The sequence below is a fragment of the Anopheles gambiae genome, chromosome 3, assembly GCF_943734735.2.
Source record: "Anopheles gambiae chromosome 3, idAnoGambNW_F1_1, whole genome shotgun sequence".
Taxonomy (NCBI): domain Eukaryota; kingdom Metazoa; phylum Arthropoda; class Insecta; order Diptera; family Culicidae; genus Anopheles; species Anopheles gambiae.
This window is the reverse complement of record NC_064602.1, coordinates 58309865-58330250: the sequence shown is the minus strand read 5'-3', so window position 1 is coordinate 58330250 and position 20386 is coordinate 58309865. Positions and strand designations below refer to the sequence as shown.

The following is a 20386-nucleotide window of genomic DNA, read 5'->3' as shown; positions in this document are numbered from 1 at the left end:
TGACATATTATACGTAATAAATTGCATAAATAAACTAAATTTAATCAAAATTAGTTATTAATCAAGTATATTTTAGCTGTAAAACGTGATATTCGACTTACGCGAGAATACGAGTTACGCGAATGTCTAACGCATTATTCGCGTAACTCGAAGAAAGACTGTATGTATTTCATTAAAAAAAGCCTATTCACTGAAAACGTTTCATATTTTACTTCCGCCTCGCCACTTCGCGTAAATAACTCTCAAATGTTTATCGCTGACAGCTGGAACTCGATATAAACCTAATTAGTGGTCAAAAACAAAATCCACATACAAGCACACTTTCCACCTAAAATGAGCAACTCGTGAAAAAAAACAATACTCACACACGTAGCTTACTGAATCACCCTACGCTATAGTTCCTAATGCAACCGGAAGTACCCCCATAACACAGTCACGAACTCGACATCAACCCAATAAGCCATGTGTAGCGCACTCATTCACCAGCGCAACAAGCTTTCTTTTGTTCTGAACAGATCCCCAATTTGAGCTCTCTTTTGCATGCTTGAACTAAGGCCCCAGATGAGTGCGCGCACTACTCGTCATGAAAGTGAACGCTATTTATTTGTTCATGTCGACCCTCACCACATGAGTAAAAATGCCATGTAACTATATTTGTTGAGCTTGAAGGGTCAGTTTTATTCTGCAAGTCCATCAGTTCAGTTTACTGTCTGATGACGTCCGGAAAATATTTTTAAATATAATGGATACATTTTTACCATATTTTGATATAGCGCCGGTTCGTTCTTATCAAGTATTGCTTGCTACCAAAAGAATCAATTTAAAACTAATCTGTTTTTGTTATGTTCCCTAAATTTATATCAGTGCAAAATTGTATCCCGGTCGAACAAATCTAATAAGTGCTGCAAAGATATACGCGATAGTCATTAGAGCAGAACGATTTTCAATATTACATTGCAACCAGTGGGAACTGTTGACTATTGTAAATTATTGTGAATTTCTTCTACACAAAGTGTGTGCTAAACTTTATTTTAAAATAACAATGAAGAAGGCAAGTGATAAAAGTGTAATTAGTGTAATACTGATAATTGTATAATAATTATGTTATGTTGTTGTTATGTAGTTATGTTATGTTGTTTAATAATTATTATTTAAAGAATCATTTTAATTTTAATTTGAGGTATTTTGTTTGCAAGGTTTTTGAAAAATATAAATTTTATTATAATAGTCATACAACGCTACAGCTTCAACGTCATTGTCACCCCTTTGACAATAACAATGGTTAAAAAAAAAGTCAGAACCACTCAACCGAACGAACCATTGCGGCAGGGACATTCATTGTCACGCTGTAGCTATAAATTGGACCAAAACTGAAAACAGAGCTAAGCTTAGCATGGCTCAAAACATGTTTTCTGGTTTCTTCCTACCCAATCAAGGCATAGCCGATTATTTTCATGCTAATGATTAATCCGGAATTGCCTTGCTTCAATGTATTTGTGTGAACATGTAACACTTTTCACACATGTAGAGCTAATGCGTAGAAGTGTCATTATATTAAATACAGTCCTCTGATGTCACCATACGCTGACCAGTGGAACGTTAAACCGCTAGTTCGAACATATATGATTCATTTTCCTTTTTCTTTTTCTCTTGAAATCTTATTTTTTGTTTTCTTGTTTGCTTTTAAAATCATTGGATTTAGGCTTTGTTGTTTTGTGATCAAGTAGTAAGATAATAAAATGGCAACAATTAAAAAGCTTCTTAACAACGTACTATTGTTTTGGATTTTATCAATTGGACTATCTGGAAGCCAAATGCAAGATGCAACTATCGTACTAAGTCAAGGAACTCTTATTGGGGTGAGATTGTATATTTAAAATATGTCAAGCACATTCTCAATTTTTTTTATTTAACAACAGCTTAAAGTCTTTCCCGAGACATCACGCATACCCATATATGCGTACCTTGGGATTCCATATGCAAAGCCTCCCGTCAATGAGCTACGATTTGCTCCCCCTGTACCGAGTCCAGGATGGAATAGAACTTTGTATGCTCGTGACTTTAAACCGATTTGTCCACAAATCGAAAACAGCAGCTACGAAGATTTGGGAATTGAAAATCAGTTTCGATCGCGTGAAACTAGCGAAGATTGTCTGTACTTGAACATATGGATTCCCGAGACATCAATACGTTACGGAGGCTTCCCGGTATTGGTAATGATAACAGGTGAGGAAATGGCATTCGACTGGAACACTAATCGGGCAAGCGGTCTCGATCTTGCGGCAGATGGTATTATCGTAGTAACTGTACAGTACCGAAGCAATGTGTTCGGGTGGTTATCGCTCGGTCAAAAATATGCTCCAGGAAACCTTGGTCTACTCGATCAACAATTGGCACTTGTCTGGATAAAGGATAATATACAAAAATTTGGCGGTGATACCAATCGATTAACACTACTTGGACATGGTACAACCGGTGGACCAAATGTAATGATTCACATGGTTAGCCCGCAAGCAAGAGGCCTATTTGCGCGGGCTATCATAATGTCTGGCACAATCTATTCTCCGTATTCCGAAGTGAACGCCGACACAAAACTTTCTCAAGAAATCATTAAAATACTGGCCTGCAACTATGACGTTGGAAAAAATGTATTGAAATGCCTACAGCAGAAGAGCATTCACGATCTTCTACGTGCTTATGAGTACATCTATCGTAACGGAAACTACACTATCAATCTCGGACCAATTATAGATCACTACCTACCTGTTGAAAAACGGTACATTGTTGATGATCCTCAAAAATTGTTCACAGCGAAAGCTCTCATCATGGAAGACATGCCCATTCTTTTTGGTATAACTAGCAACGAAGGCGGATTTTTGTACAGCAAATGGATTGAGTTAGCACGTCAAAGTATTGATTCGCTAAAGAAGTACATTAATGAAACGCTTCTACCTAATATCATCGAACGGTACAAGTTTCAAGGAGCGGGCCAAGATCAAGTATGTTACAATCTTGGCAACATATCATATAACATACTCTTTTAACTGGTTATTATACTTTCTTTTAGATACGTGAAACCATACATTGGCGTTACTTTGAACAAATACCCCAAACAACAGCGCATCATATACACGCTATCATTAAAATTATGTCGGAAACACGATACGAAATACCTTTCTATAAAACTCTCAAAGCCCTCGGAACCAAAAAACAATCTAATAGACAACTGCCCGTCGGAACGGTAGAGGACGATATAGCAAATATACAACGCGAGAGCAAAGCTGCAACGCAACATAACGCCAGTTACGTTTATGCATATCTTTTCCATCACCCCAATTCGATGGACATGAGGGGAAGAATTAACTTTTTTGGAGGAGCATCTCATTCATCGGATTTACCTTTCCTCATGGGACCAAGCCTTTACAGAGAAATTGGGCGCAGGCGCTTATCGATGGTTGAAGACAAATTGTGCAAGAAAATGCGATCTTTATTTACGGAATTCATTAAAGGCGGGTAAGTTTATTGCTTTGATGAATGTTAACTGCAAATGGTGCATTTCAAAATATGTTGTTTTTAGCAATCCAACACCCGGTCGGCAATTTGATTCCTGGACACCATATAGCGTTGAACTCAAATACATCAAGTTGATCTCCGCAAAACCGGAGTCTTTTCATCGAAATGATCACTCATCATTAGAAAACACATTTGAAGATAATTTACAAGAAATTGAAGAAAACGTTATTGGTATAACAGGATTGGAAGAACCATCTTCTAGCATAAATAACTCCAAAAACCCCTACAATCTTAATCCTAACGTTCAGGCAGAACAAGAAAACGCGAGAACGTCTAAAAATGCTATCTATCTAGCTGGTGCAAGAGATTCTGAGTATTTTTACTACCTGCAGAGAATGGACAGTTTTTGGGACCAATTTCTTCCAAAACTCAGCCAAATTATGAATGAAACAAACCAAGAGAAACTGCGTAATCGCCGAATTGATCTAACACTTGAGGAAGAGCAAGATATATCCCGAGAAACAGCAGCGGCTTCCAAATATAAGCATGCCTTTTTTTCTATGCTTACATTAGTATGTATGCTATTGGCAGTTCTTTGTATTTGCGTCTACATTTTAAAGAAAAACACCAACACCAGTTTATCGAGTATATTATGACACCAACTTTTCTTCCGAACAAATCTCTTTGATCGGAAGAATCGACGTAAAAAACCTGACGTAAGCAGCATGGGTGATGAGGAAGAAATTAACGTAACAGCTATCAGCCATCATCGAATCAAAACAGCGGAGCGTGTAGTGAGGACTAACCCACTCTATGGAGACAATTTTCGCAAACTTAGCGAAACCCTTAGCTCAAGCACAGGAGATAGCACAGGTGTCAGTGCAAGCAATCGAAATGTATTAGGGAAACATCGATCTCCTTACACGATGACAACTGAGCGGCCTATTGCTATTTTGACCGATTTAGATGAAGATCTTGAAGTCAGCAATTGGCGTTATCAATTGTCTGCAAGTCATTTTACACCAAATATTAACACTCGGCGACAAAGGCAACAACAGCAACTTTGAGCAAATCAAGAGCGTACAGATGTAGAATAGTGAAAATGTTGTAAAAGTATTAAAATGTACTTAAATGGTCTAAAGGGAAGTCGATAGTTCCTATTACGATCACAGTTCGAATGATTAGATATTTAAATATATTTGATTAAGTTGGGACGGTTTTAAACACAGCACTTAACAAATGCAAAGCATGCATTAAATATAAGATGTAATAAAATTCAAGGTTTTCAATATTTGGGAAAAAACATACTGATCATATCTATCCTCTAATTAAGTGGATTTATTACGAATTTTGGTTTGCAATATTGTTTGTAAAAGCTAAAAGCATGGCAATTTTGATAGCAAAAAGTGTATTTTTTGAGTGTGTCATGACAATATGGAGGAATCGTATACCAGAAGCGTTTTGTAATCAAAGTTTATGGTTATCTGGGTCTAGCTGAAGCGACTATTCAAAAGTGGTTTGTAAGGTTTAAAATCGTTAATTTTTATTCATGGCGAAGATCATTCCCGAACGCCACGAAAATTTGAAGGATGCTCGATGAAGATCATGCATTAATACAGTACATGACAGTTGTATTTATTTATAAAATCGTATTTGCTCTTGTATGGATTTGTTATACGCAAAGTGAATAAAATAGTTGATGGTTTATTTGAATCACATAAAGCAGCAGAATATTGATCTAAAATTGACTTTCCCTAAACAGAACGTTCAATATACCTACATTAGCCCAAGGGAAGTAGCAATTCGATTTGAATATGCTATTCTTTTTGCAGCATTAACATAAATAGGAGCTCTCAGCTAAAGTGAATGATCTTCAGTTGAGACCCCTTATTCCAGTTCCAGTAAACACAATGAGAACCAATTTTTTCTTCGTATGGGAAAAGTTGTTCTGTATACGGAAAGTGTATCTGTTCCCAATATATTGCATTAGTTTATATGGTCAGTCATAGGTCTGACCGTGAATCACTTGTTAATTATTTTTAGTATTATCCTAAAAATTATTATTAAATTATAAAAGCCTAAAATTATTCATTTTATCAATCAAAATCCCATTTGAAGTAATACTAGACGTGTACTAATCAAATGTATACGAAACAAGTGATTTGAAACCCCCATTCGGAATGTGAACAGTAAAACGTAAACGTAAAGTAAAAGAATATGAGAAAACTGAACGGACAGTGATTTTAGCACATAATGATTTCTCTTACAAAAGGTTACAAAATAAATAATTTTTCATCTAATCTGTTGAATTTTACAGATCAAATGTGATGATACAGGGTTTCCCACGATTTTTTGTTTGGTTCCCCTAATTGTTTGGTTGTTTCCCATATTTTTTTGGTGTGTTCCCACGAATTTTTCCCAAAAATCTATGAGATACGATGAATAAATCTTGAAACGAGCCCAAAACATTATGAGAAACGACCAATAAATCGTGGGAAAATCTGTCATGAATAGATGTCTAAAATCGTGTGTGAAATGGTTTATTAGTAATATGGAGATTTTTCCGAATAATGTTTTCATTTCACCATTAATCAATAAGCACAATATGCTTTAATGCTTTCTGAGCTAAAGTGGAAAGTCTAATAATTTCAGTTCAGTTCAACATTCATATTTCTTTGGATTTTGGCAATGAATAAAGACCCCAAAAAGACCAAAATCTGATTAAGTAAGTCGTTATACACGGGTAGTCACTTATGAATTGTAATGCAATGCAATTTATATAGGAAAGAATGACAAGGATGATATAATTGATGATTCGTCCGAAACCAGCAAATTTTAATGAATAAAAATCGCAATGTTCGTGGGAAAATTTTCAAATTTAAAACTGCTCGATTTGCTCTTCGGGATGCTAGCCCTGCATTCATAAAATAGCGCCATCTATGTATGAGATGCTGCAGTATTATAAATTTGAAAACTTGACGAAAACTGCAGGTATTTTCTGATAAACGCTATTAATGCGGACCGGAAGCAAGCGTATCCCGGATATTAGCGTAAGTCGAAGGTTTTCAGAGGTTTCAAGTCAAATTAATGCTAAATTTCGTGTAATTTTTCTTGAAGTGGTAATTTTAATGGCTGTGGCTAAGTAGCCACTAAATTAGTTAATTGATCTGATTTTAACTGAATATTGCAGTTTTGTTAGTTTCAAAATGGTATTTATAATTCGACCAAAAGAGAATTTATTTAGTAGCAGTTGGCAATTGACATGCCAAATCAGTACAATTTGCTAAAATAACTGTCAAATTTAGAAAATCGTGTATAGCAAAATTGCGTAGATCACGTATAGCGTATATTGGGGAATACCTCTATAAGACATTTTAAAATAGGGCAAGTTTTTAAAAATAATCTGATACAGTAGAACGTCGATTATCCGGACTGCTTGGGACCGAACGGTTGCCGTTTAATCGATTTCCACGGATAATATTCCCAGAAATGTATAAAAATATTCCCAAATTTGTATAAAAATTATAAAATTCACCGGTTTTACAGACAATTCACTTTGAATCAAACGATTTATCATTAGTAGAATAGTATTTAAATCCATATCGTATTTCCATATCGTATCTCCAAGCCATATGCATACACCAAGGCATGCGATATTTTTCTTTCGTGTAGATCAGGGGTCTAAAATTTTTTTCAGTTAACGTTATTAATTAATTATTAATTATTTCATAATTAACGTCGTTGGGAGTCCTTGTTTATACGCTTCCTTTAGAATGAGTGAAATTTCACATCTCATTTTAATTAGAAAATACTAACTAAATATATCAAATTGCTACAAATTTATTCTATTGAATCTTCAACTTTCAATAGAAAAAAGATTTTGTTTAATTAGTCAGAAAAAATATGCTATTTATTTTAACCTTTACAAAGACATCGCGGGCCGCATTAAAGGCTTTTGAGGGGTGTATTCGGCCCGTGGGCCGTAGGTTGGAGACCCCTGGTATAAAGTATTATTCATACTTGTTCTCGTTCCTACCGTACAGTCACAGAGTTGCAAGCACGGTTATGCATCTATTTAAATTTTTTGTATCAATTGTTTGTACAGTTATTATTCACTTCATAGGACAACCTGTTATTCTGAACACAGTTTCTATCGAAAACACTATTCATACTCATTTCCCATTCCTTGTCCATTTTATTGACCAGGTTGTTATCTCTTCTGTGCTTCATAATTGCACTTACACATTTTGGTTTATTCCCAAAATTTGTTATTATGGCCCGATAGCAGAACTGTGCCAGGGAGTATCGTGGTGTAAGGGAGCATGGTTTTATTTACCACATTGACTATCATATTCCCTCAAAGGCAACGAGGCAAATGCTAGAACTCCTCATAAAAAATAAATAACTCTTTCTCTATCCCGTTTCAATAGCATCAAACGCGAGTATGACCCGACATGTTCTAAATATAGAAAATTATATCTAAATTTAAGATCATTTACTTATTACATAACAACCGGAAAAAATTGTTACCGAAGTAACACTACTAATAATGTAAAACTTTATCTCGTTGATTTCGATTTATTTTAAATTAATCAGCTCATATTTACATCACAGTTAAACTTTTTTTTTACTTTAATAGTTTAAAATGATTTCGGTCGGTCGGTCGCGCGGATGACTCAAAATGTTGCTTGCATATAAATAAGGTACATAACGTATCTCCAATGTAACGTAATGAGCTTATCCTTACTTTTGTCAAAAAAGAAGTATGGAAGGAGACATAAAACACCTTTTTTTCGGAACAGACAATAGGCCCGATCGTGCACAAAAGTTACTAATCGATAGGATAGCCTATTCGATGGGATAGTCAAATTCCAAAAAAATTCAATTGCGTTTTCTCAATAATAAACTTGAATAATAAAATGAATGTTCTATCACTTAATGAATGATAAGATATGAATTAATCAATTAATTTAACTAGAAACATTAATGTACATTTAACAAATGTATATTTTCCTTTTTAATAAACAAGTAAATAAAACCGAATTTAAGGTTTATATCTGAAGAGAGTAGCTGTGTATAGGATCATTCGATGTCGGGTGCAAGCTTATCGGAATCGAGGCCGACCCGTAGGTGTAACGAGTTTAGGAAAACCAATAGTGGGGCCCTTTCCGTTTTAAGTTCGCTGAAATTTCAGCCTGTCAGCTGTTTGCATTGTATAGAAGTTTTCGTTTCGAGCAGCTATCTAAGTGGATATAATATACAGGTGGGCTTATCCCAAGGTGTATGATTTTAGAAGGCTGATTTTTATCGCTTCTGTTTCTGAATGAAGATGTTAAGAGTGTTTTGTGTATTCGTCAAACTTGTTTGAGCAAAAGTTTTCACCCGTTCTGTCAAAAGATGATATTTAATTTTGGTTATAAAAAAACATGCTATGAGACCACTTGATCGACATACACTTTGATTGTGGATTCCATCACCAGATCTCTTTAATGCACCTTGGGATAAATGTAAACACCACCTTGTTTTACCATTTTTCGAGCAGGTACTCTAATCTAATTCTAGCTTTGAAGCTAGAATAATCTAGACTGAAAATTGCATACTAGTTTTCTGTGCGGTTCTGAATGGAGTGGTTAGATGATTTCTGCCTCCAACTGTCAAACTCCAGATAAAAAACTTTAATCGTGAAGGTCCCCAGTATCAGTTCGTTCAAGAAGGCATAAGAGATTCTGACCCGTTGGAGCGACATGTTTGGCATGAATATTTTATGCTTTCTTTCACCTACCCCGATCGTTGATCCTACTGAACCTTCTTGTACCTTACGGGCTGACCCAAAAGACTCTGGGTTGCTTACAGAAGACTCCGATCCGAGAATGTTCGGGTGGAATCGCACATCACTATCCCCAAGCTCAACGCATCATCAAAATCACACCTCGTGGATCACACAATAAATATTTTGTTCATAAAGAAAAACATGCCCGTCGTGGGTTTAAGTCTAGAATTTACTCTTACTACTATTTAAGTCTAGACTATCTTCCGGAAGCATGGACTGTTTCACCGGCAAAGTGCATGGTGCTCAATAAGTCCCGAAAGCCTGTATAGGCTAGCAAGTCCCTGTAGGACGTTGGGCCAAGTAGTAAATGTTTACGTCTTGAAAAGGATGTGGGAAATAAGGCTTTCACGAGTAAATGTCCAAGTTATTCAACTCACTGCTAACACGGATTTTAAAACTGATAATTTTCTATATTTAATATATATTTGATAGAATAACAAAAATGGCTGAATAAATGGATACAAGAGTTTCGCTAATTTACTTTCACAAAAAAAAAAATATTTTAGCTTTCAAAAACACAATGATTTTTCCTAAAGGTTGAACTACATTTCTAGATAATTGTTGTACAGACATATTTTAAACTATCTAAAAATATTTTAATCAGACACAATAAATTGAATGGATGATGCATATGCATATATGTATATAGATTTCCATTTATGTCTAAGTGTCGACTTTTGTATATAAAATACTATCATAACTCATACTATCATAAATCAGAAATGCATGGCTGGAAGCGGTAGAATACGATCGAGAAGCTATTGTTTTTGCTGCTAGCTATTTTTGCATAAACCTAACTTCAATAGGAATGGTTTGTTGTTTATTAACAGTTTTGTGGTATAATGTATAATTTTAAACAATAACAATGTATTATATATTATAAACAATGCATAATTTTTATAAAATTTTCAGCAGTTACACACGTTCCGGCAACGCGTTAAATCGTGTATTGTTGAGAAATAGGAGAGCTCTTTAGAGAGTTTGCTTTTAAACAACGATACTCAAGAGCTTGACACATGTGCATTCTCTTCTTTAGGGTGCAATTAATACGTTTGTTTCTCTGGCTTCTTTATTCCTTCCTATGGCTTCTACGCAAGCGCACATTTTCGGGCGACCATTTCTCTGCGAACAACTTGCGGTGCACATGTACGCTCTCTTGCTCCATTATCGGTCTCTGTTTAATTCATTCTTGCCACTGATCCGAGTCTCGGTAAACAAACGCACAGTAATCACCAAACAGCTGAGACAAAAGTATACCTAACCTATCGCGGCCAGTTCGTCATTTGCGATGCAAGTCGGCATGGAATTTCCTTTGTGACTTTGAGACATTGTCCAGTGTGGTGTGTGATCAATGAACGTGTGTTATACAAATAATTATGTAGTAAAGTTAGAGCAAACAAATGCTACAACTCATGTTGTTAAGTTTTGACATAAGTTCAAACGTGCAAGGGCCGGACATCGGGATTATTATTTCATCGCCGGCAATATAACCGTTTATACATTCAAAGGTAAACTAGGAATCGTGAACACATTTTTTCATCTAGATACTACATTCGTATGATTATATAACATACCAGACAAGGTACATCGTATCATATTATGAGTATTGCTCGTTTATTCCTTATCTATCACCTGTTGCCTTATACCATATCACAAAACTGTCATTTTTGTCAGTTCAGGTTGACACTTGTCTTCATTTAATTTGAACGTTGATGTTGATTGCTTCAATATCTTTTGCGTCATTTTTTATTCACTAGTTTCTAGAGATTAGATAACGACTCATTAGATAACGACACATAAAATAATCCACATTGCCACTCGTTCGAATTAATTCTGAAGCACATTAACACATCTTCTGAAGCAGATTTCGCTTATGTATGGCTCTCGGTTTAATTGGTATAGCATCATAGTCTACGATGACCAAACACATCATATTTTCTTGTAGCACTTACCAACATAACCCTTTCAATGTCATACCATAAAGAAATTTATCTTTCCTTACACATGTAATGTTTAAATTTCCTGTATGCATCTGTTGATACATATTGTGATAAACAGTTTCCTGTTTGCTAACCACTTTAAACACAAAACTGCACATATAACAATAAGTCATTCGTTTCTGTTAGGTATTTTTGGACTTTGATTTGAGTTTGATAATTTTTAGATTAAAACAGATCTGTTATACACACGAAATACTTTAGTTTGTAAACCTTACACTCTCACTTTTTTCCTTATTGAAAAGCGTATTAATTGTGGAGCTTCAAGGTTGTCTACATGGCATCATACAATTTAATTCAATTGACTATTGATTAGAACCAATTATAAGCAGTGTGTGTTTTTTTTTAACTTTCGTCGTATCTAAATACAAAAAGATATAGTAATAGAATCATGTTTGGCCTTCATTCATACGGTCTTCGGAGATTGACAATTGATTAAGGTCAATTAATCTGTGGCAGTTTCGTCTAGCTGTTTGTTAGGGTGCAGTAATTGTTTAGAGTTTTGAAAGAAAGTTACCAAAATGTCAAAAAATTTATCCAAACTAATTTACATTCACCAGTTATTTGTTTGTTAATTATTAGTTGGTATAAACTTTGGTGTTAATGGTTTTATTCGGCTTATTTAAGCATTAAGAGCAAATAAAATAGCGGATAAATTAACATTCATATCCTCATCGTATTATCTTTCACGCTTTTGTATTGCATCAGTATTAAAAACTGCCACTTATAAAATTCGCATTTTGCTGTTCGGAAATTATGAAGAAAGCATTAATTTTATCATTTTCCGTCATAAAGACAAATATTTCAACTACGTGATTCATGATAACGCATAACACAACAATATTTTGCACTTGCTGATGGATGAAATTGGCCAGTCTCGTGGTACAGTCGTCAATTCATACGATTTAACAACATGTCCGTCATGGGTTCAAGTCCCGATTGGACCGTACCTCCATACGTACGTTAAAAAAATAATACCTCGTTGATTTCGAAACATACAAATCATGCCATACAAATAACAAATAACAAATAACAAATAACAAATAACAAATAACAAATAACAAATAACAAATAACAAATAACAAATAACAAATAACAAATAACAAATAACAAATAACAAATAACAAATAACAAATAACAAATAACAAATAACAAATAACAAATAACAAATAACAAATAACAAATAACAAATAACAAATAACAAATAACAAATAACAAATAACAAATAACAAATAACAAATAACAAATAACAAATAACAAATAACAAATAACAAATAACAAATAAAAAATAACAAATAACAAATAACAAATAACAAATAACAAATAACAAATAACAAATAACAAATAACAAATAACAAATAACAAATAACAAATAACAAATAACAAATAACAAATAACAAATAACAAATAACAAATAACAAATAACAAATAACAAATAACAAATAACAAATAACAAATAACAAATAACAAATAACAAATAACAAATAACAAATAACAAATAACAAATAACAAATAACAAATAACAAATAACAAATAACAAATAACAAATAACAAAAATAACAAATTTCAGCTACTGCTTATTTTGTTATATAATTGTTCATTAATAATATCATTAATACGTTTAGCATTTTATTACAATTAAACTATTGACCATTATTTTTTGTCTAGTGAAACTATCATATTATCACATATCATATTAGAACTAATTGAAGAAAACTTTCGTTATTGTTTGTTCAAACGAATGGTTCTAGATTTTAATTAAATATTAAAATAATAATTTTATACATATTCGATACATATAGGTTTTTTCCAGCCTTATTATTAATCATGCTATCCAAAATACTTCAAAATACTATTTATTCAAATTTTCATTGTTAAAATTAGACTCAAAACACATGATAGTAAGCGGTACAACAGCATGTTACTAAATGCCATGCACCTTATCGTATTACCTCATAAAAGAATTTATTGTTTCAAATCGAAGATCTTATCACGAAGCATACGTAAATCATTGAATTTGCATGGTTATTTGCAAAGGACAAACCAGACTATTTACCGCTTAACTATCCACTCAGGTGTTTCCCATTAGCAAGCAACAAGAACAAAACTTCAGCATCAATGTCCGCAAACGATGAATGCCTTGAGCGTGAAGGAAGTTCGTTACACTGTTTCGTTGCCTATACGTACCGTGTATACGTCGATTTGAAGGATTATCAATAATTTCATCGACAGTCCAACTAAGTGACCATCAAAATAAAAAACGAATAATACGAGAAGTTATTTCTCTGTGACTTCTATAAGCAGGAACCTATTAAAGTAACACGACAAAGCGTTTCGTATCATCCGTTAAATTTCTTTGATTGTCGGTTCTATCGGAGCTCGAATGTACCGGAGCGTCTAATCATTGACCTGTGTGTGGTGAAGCGGTTCGCACTGAAAAGCGGCTACTGAGAGAAGAGTGGTGCGATCAGTTAATAGATTCAAGCACCAGCACGATCTCTTTCCGTCCTATCTCAGCGATGTCAAACCTTTAAATTTTAAACCATCCTTTTTTTAAACACTTAATGCTGCAAATGACAAATAAATGAGATGTTTAAAGCTTTTGAACACTTATCATCGATTATTTGATTACACAGAGAATATGAAACTGACGAAATATAAACCGTTTTAAAAAATTATGTAAACAAGTGAAGTGAAATCATATTTTTGCTATTATAATATCGCATTGCCTGGAAGATGTAACGAGTATACATGATATGGACTCTATTCGAAAGAGACCAGAAGGTGGACATGTTTTCAAGCCTAGTTGCACGACGTTCAAGAGATCATGGTAGAAGACAGAAGAAACATAAAACATTGCAGCATTGATGTTTTCTAACATAAAATAGCTTTAGCGTTTGAATGAGCATACATGTCTAGCGTCCACATGTGCAGATGGCACGCAATAGCAATAACTGAAACGCTTCCCAAAGAGCAAGGTTTCTTGTATGAAACAATGAGCCAATAAAAAAAAAAATTTGGTAGGCAATCAATGTTTAATTAGTGATATCAGAATTTGCTAATAAATATGGCCCGTCCAAGAAGATTTTTACAGACTTGGCCCGCAGTTTGGAAGCGTTGCTCGTCCTTGCTCTAAATGTAACATTAAATAGGTTCGCCACCACTGTATTCCGTTGTAGCATTATCTTTTAGCACGTTATCGCATACAGAGAGAGAGAGAGCTGGGGAGAGAGATTGGTGACCTCACTGTGCCTCTCGACATGGGCCTCTCAACAAATGATTGTATACAACGCGATTTCATTTCGTTTTTCAGAACGTTTCTAACAGTTGCTGTGTCAGTAGCCAGCTGATCGTCGTCAGAAATCAGAATTTTAACTGGAACATCGCTACCTCGCCGACTGAGCAAGAACTGCTCAGTTTGGCTCCAATTAACCGCCATCGCATTTTAATTGATAAAGTTCAATCACATCTCTTGCCGGACCGAAATGTGTGACACAAAGCGAATATAAACGAAGTCGAAATCAAAGTAGTACTGAAACCAAACTCGATCGAACCTTTATTATCAACATCTAATCGTGTGGATGATGATCGCATTGGCTTGACGAACTACAAGTGTTACTTCCCTTTGAAACGTTATGCAAGTGTGAAAAAGTGAAGCATTTTTCGTTGTTGATTTCGACTGGCTCGCGTGACGCTAGTGAAAAGAAAATCTTTGCCAATCGAGGTCGCGTCATCACTGACGGATATCGTGCAGCGGTGGTGCGGTGATTTCTGTCGTGAAAAAAAAATCGCCAACACCAAACAGCTACAGTACATCGCGACCAGTTGGCAACAGTATGATCAATCAAAAAGCCCCGCTGGAAGATGGCAGGTTTGTAGAACATTTTGTTAACTCTCAGGGACTGCCAGTGCTTATCGAAGTAAAAACTCTCGTACGAAAACAACATGTGTCCGGTGCGCGAATGTGATGTATTAATTGTTTACTTTCTTTTCGTTCTTCTGCATGTATCCGCCAAACAATCGTGGTTTCGAAAGAACATCCAAAGAAAAGCCGCAATACAGTGAGCTGTCGTATCTCGTCACTCGGCAATGTCTTCAGAGAGAAGACTTTAATCAGCTTTCACAGTACGAAAGACTAAAGCCTACTGGTAAGTGTACTTTTAACCGTGTGGCCTAAGATAAGAGCAAATAAACAGATTCTTAATGACATATTCCTGGTGCGCATAAAGATGTTTGGTCGTGGCAGCGAATACATAATTGCTAGCGTAAAAGAAATAGTGAAAACCTTAAGGACATACCAAAACAAGATTTGTTTACAATTATTTTCATACTGAAATGACTTAAATTTGGCCGGTTTAAATTGCACAACATGTTCAATACCATGAAAACGTAAATGAAACTGTGTTACGATCGTGCTGGATGACGATAGCAACACATGATAAAGTACATTTTGACTCGCTTTCTGTTAACACTCAAACTTTAGCGTTACATCTCACATCTCAACGGAGCCTAGTTAAAATTAAATTATATTATGTGGCGTATAACACATTCACAATCAATGCCAAACGCACAGCAGCGGTCGATGCTGCTACACGTTCACGATAGCTTGAAGTGAAGCAGCAGCACAATCTAAATGGATTACCAACAAATTATTGCATTCTCCAGTATTTCACATAGAGTTTTGTTAAGTTGTGTTAATTTATTGTATTGCATGATATTGTTCAACCATTAACAAAGGTGTGTGAGAATTCTCACTTCAATAGCATCGAAGAATGCTTATGATCGCCAGCCATTTTTGCTAGGTTATTTTTCTTCCATTTTCCTTTAAGCTTAATATTTTATTCCACATTTTCTTCATTTTTAGTTTGCTGCTATATCGGTCTTAGTAATTTTCTATCCATTATACGCGTATGTGTAACAGACCACCATGGAATTTTGTTTTTTGGAGAAAACATGGATTTTAAGCAGAAATTTAACATTTCTTATTTTTACAAACGATAATGTAGTTTAACTCGGTTCTAAAATCAATACAATACAATGTTGCAAGTGCATGGTACATAGATGAACTTTTATATTTTTAATTATTAATTTATGTTATTAATTAACTTATTAATTTATGTTGATTAAGGTTGGAAATAAGAAAAGTACTATCGAGGACAGCAAAAAGTATAGAAATATTAAATCATATTATCGAAATATGAGCAGAAAAACACAAACTGATTTGATGTAGCCTGTGGAATGCACCAGTAAAATGGTTGAATTAAGGATAATTTTCTCATAACGTAACGATTCGACCAATAAACGTTTTAAAGACATGTTTTATATTTTTCGAATTCCAAAATAGAATAAACGATCAATTTGTACGACCGTTACATCGGGCCTGAAATTGCCACTGTTTCACTTTTCATAGAAATTGTATGGTAAGAGTCACTAACATTTTCGAATTTTTCGAATAATTAGAATTTCGTACATGATTGAACGTGGTATAGTCTCTCCATCCGATTCCTACTCGGGACATTATATACATTTATATTGTAGAGTTTTATCGCTGATTCAGTCGCTCTTATAACGTTTAGTAAGAGCGACAGAGCGGTGTCATTAACATAATAATGATTTTAAAAAACAACTTTAGTTTGTAATCAGAAAAATCGCATGTTACGTGTTTCTTGAAATTATTATGGCCTTTCTGTAAAATGAAGGGCCAATTTTTTCAATAGCAAATCATGAAACCGCTCAAACGCCCCTTCATGTATCAAAACACATAAGCTATTATTTCAATTTCCAACTGATTAGAATTATAGGCCAAACACAAGTTTTTTTTTATTTATATTCAGTAGGGACGACTTTGCCCTATTGCTTAATCCAAGCAGCAGTAATGATCAATACACTAATGCACTAGCTTCATTTTATTCCACAGCTCTTGATTCAATAGGAGCCTCAGTACGAAACGTAAAATGCCTTGCGTCAGTCAAAGGATTTTTTCCAATCTTACAATGGCTTCCGAAGTATTCGATCAAGAACGATCTACTAAGCGATATGACGGCGGGACTTACGGTCGCTGTACTTCAAATACCTCAGGGAATGGCGTATGGAATCTTGGCGGGCGTTGCCGCTAATGTAGGACTCTACATGGCTTTCTTTCACAGTCTTGTTTATGCTGTGTTCGGCACGTCGCGTCATATATCGATGGGAACGTTCGCAGTCACCAGTTTAATGACTGCCAAAATTGTAGCGACCTACTCAACCGTTATACCAACGCTGGCTGTACGTATATCATTCAATGCGAGCAATGTTTTTGTGTACCAATTAATCAATCAATTTAACTATAATTCTAGTCCAATGGAACTGATGTACCAGTGCCAGATCTAATTCCGACGGAGCTTGGTGCTGTATATACACCGATACAAGTAGCAACAGCCACATCTTTCGTGGCAGGTATATTTTATGTAAGTATTTTTACTGTGAAATGTTTGAAATACCATAACTAACTCGTCATCATTATATCTTCTACTAGTTTATCATGAGTGCAGCTCGGTTAGGAATGCTGTCGTCGCTCTTGAGTGAACCATTGGTGAGTGGTTTTACAACGGCTGCTGCTGTCCATGTGATGGTTAGCCAATTGAAGGATCTGCTAGGTGTTTCTATACCACGATATAAAGGTACCTTCAAAGTTATACTTTCCGTACGCGACATCATCGATCAAACACCGAACGCAAACCTTACGGCCGTTTATACTTCGTTGGTTGTTATTCTGTTCATGATATTTATGAACGAATATTTCAAACCGTGGCTTTCTACCAAGTGTCGATTCCCGGTGCCAGCGGAATTGATGGCCGTTGTCGGAGGCACAGTGGCCTCATACTTTATTGGGCTTGGTCCGAACTTCGATGTTGGTTTAGTTGGTTCCATACCGACCGGGTAATTAAAATTCTCTTTGCATACAACTGCACCACTGCTAGCATTGCATATTTGCTAACTTTTGTTTCATTATTTGCAGCCTTCCAGCACCGGAATTTCCGCCACTCGCGCTTATAAAGGCCGTCGCAGTTGATAGTATAGCAGTAACTATCGTCGGTTACTCGATCGTCATGTCAATGGGGATGATCTTTGCACAGAAGGACAACTATGAGGTGCGCCCCAATCAGGAGCTAGTTGCACTCGGCTTTACCAACATTGTGGGATCCATATTCTCCTGCATACCTACCGCTTGCTCGCTGTCTCGATCGCTGATCCAGCACCAAACAGGAGGCAAGACGCAAATAGCGGCCGTCTTTTCTTCAATGATAATACTAGTAGTCTTACTTTGGGTTGGCCCGTATTTCGAAAGTTTGCCAAGATGTGTACTGGCAGGTATTATTGTTGTTGCCCTGAAAGGCATGCTGATACAGGTGTACCACATCAAGAAATTCCACCGTGAAGGTAGCCTTGAGCTATTCGTTTGGTGTGTGACCTTTCTTTCCGTGGTCATTATTGACATTGACATTGGTTTACTGATAGGGGTAGTGATTTCTCTGATTTCTTTATACGTCAAAGGCTGGAAAACGTACTACAGCCTCCTCGGTACTGTTCCAGACACTGCCATCTACGTTGACATTGGAAGCCACCAAAAAGCGGAAGAGCTTCCACATATCAAAATATTCAAGTACACTGGCTCGATTAACTTTGCGAACAAAACTAATTTCAAGAAAGCTCTATACAAGGAAACCAAAGTTCATCAACGTGCCAATGTTTCTCTGGTCCCTCGATATAATGGCGAAACCACAGGTCTACAGTCCACCAAAACAGTCATTATCGATCTGAGTAGCGTACCACATGTTGATACTGCTGCGTGTAAAATGTTAACAGAAGTTAAAACCAATTTGGAAAATCTGAGCATAATGCTGCTTTTGGCCACTCCAGCCGACTGCGTATATGATGCATTGCTGCATGCGGAATCGATAGGAGAAGGAGGCTTTAACATTTTCCCCACCATACATGACGCTGTTATCTTCGCTCGGGGAGATGATTCATCCGTGTAGCGTGTGTTTGTAAAAATGACTTAATATAATATAATGCAAAATTTCATGTGCCTTCTACGAACAAATCGAAGCACTAAGCGATTGGAATTAGTGACTTAGGTATCAAACAAATCATGTGATAAGTTTGCACCAACACCACCGTTACTCAGATTCCTCCAAACAGAGAATACTTATCTTTGCTCCTAGGTTTACGAAAAAGCAACAAGTACTTCATTCTGGTGTTTCGAAGATTGATTACATAGGCAATATTCTTGATGAATCAGGATAAGCAATCCCCTTACGAACAGGTTAAACCTCACGGGCTTTCTAGAGTCTCGACTATTTTAGCCGGGTATAAGCATCGTTTTTTGACGGTATAAATGAGTTATTAACGTGTATTGATTGTACAAAAGCTAGCCAGAAAGTAAGGACAAACATTACACAAAGACATGAAGCTCACAATAAACAGGTATCCTTTTTTAAATATTTTTAATGTAATCAATTTCATACCAATCCCTAGAACAATTTAACACGTAAGTATATATGTATCCTTGGTCCTTTCACGTTATTCTGTTTGATTTCGATTCGCGTTATTCTATTCCAGGGTCCTCCAAACTTTTCAGCTCGCGGGCCGCATTGTTTCAAAAATAACTATGTCGAGGGCCATTTGACGCTAGCTTTATCTGATGAGTGAACGTTTAAATCTCGTTTTTACTACAAAATACTAGGGTAAACGTACCTATAGTGGTGCTAGTACCAATAGTGGTGGTATTGCACTAAAATGCGTCTCATACGATAAATTAACAGTAGTTAAGTTATTTATGATAGTGTGAAATATTCTCTAGCCTTTTACAAACGATTTAAAAATGAAATGGGGCCATTCCGTTTCTTAGTGACCGAAAAATCCATTATTTTGTGAAAGGTATCAACATTTTTCCAAAATCCTTAGGATTTCATAACGATACTCATATTCTTGTTAACGTTCTAAATGACCACATAACAACGTAATCATTAGTTTTTTAGCATAATTGTTATCAAATGATATTGTT

The 20386-nt window shown here is 35.5% G+C and overlaps 2 protein-coding genes across 2 annotated transcripts; both read left to right on the top strand.

The window, feature by feature from the left end:
- Positions 1–655: 655 nt before the first annotated feature.
- LOC1272656 (carboxylesterase 1F) lies at positions 656–6037 on the top strand. The gene is made up of 6 exons (XM_061655359.1): positions 656–778; positions 865–1051; positions 1703–1859; positions 1920–2999; positions 3068–3513; positions 3578–6037. The coding sequence occupies exons 3-6, from the start codon at positions 1740–1742 to the stop codon at positions 4167–4169; spliced, it is 2238 nt and encodes a 745-aa protein (XP_061511343.1). The 5' UTR covers positions 656–778; positions 865–1051; positions 1703–1739; the 3' UTR covers positions 4170–6037.
- A 4345-nt stretch (positions 6038–10382) lies between these two features.
- On the top strand, positions 10383–19821 carry LOC3291078 (prestin). Its single transcript, XM_061655360.1, has 7 exons — positions 10383–10851; positions 14654–15211; positions 15376–15488; positions 17258–17604; positions 17676–17786; positions 17855–18258; positions 18338–19821. The coding sequence occupies exons 2-7, from the start codon at positions 15177–15179 to the stop codon at positions 19356–19358; spliced, it is 2031 nt and encodes a 676-aa protein (XP_061511344.1). The 5' UTR covers positions 10383–10851; positions 14654–15176; the 3' UTR covers positions 19359–19821.
- Positions 19822–20386: the final 565 nt, after the last annotated feature.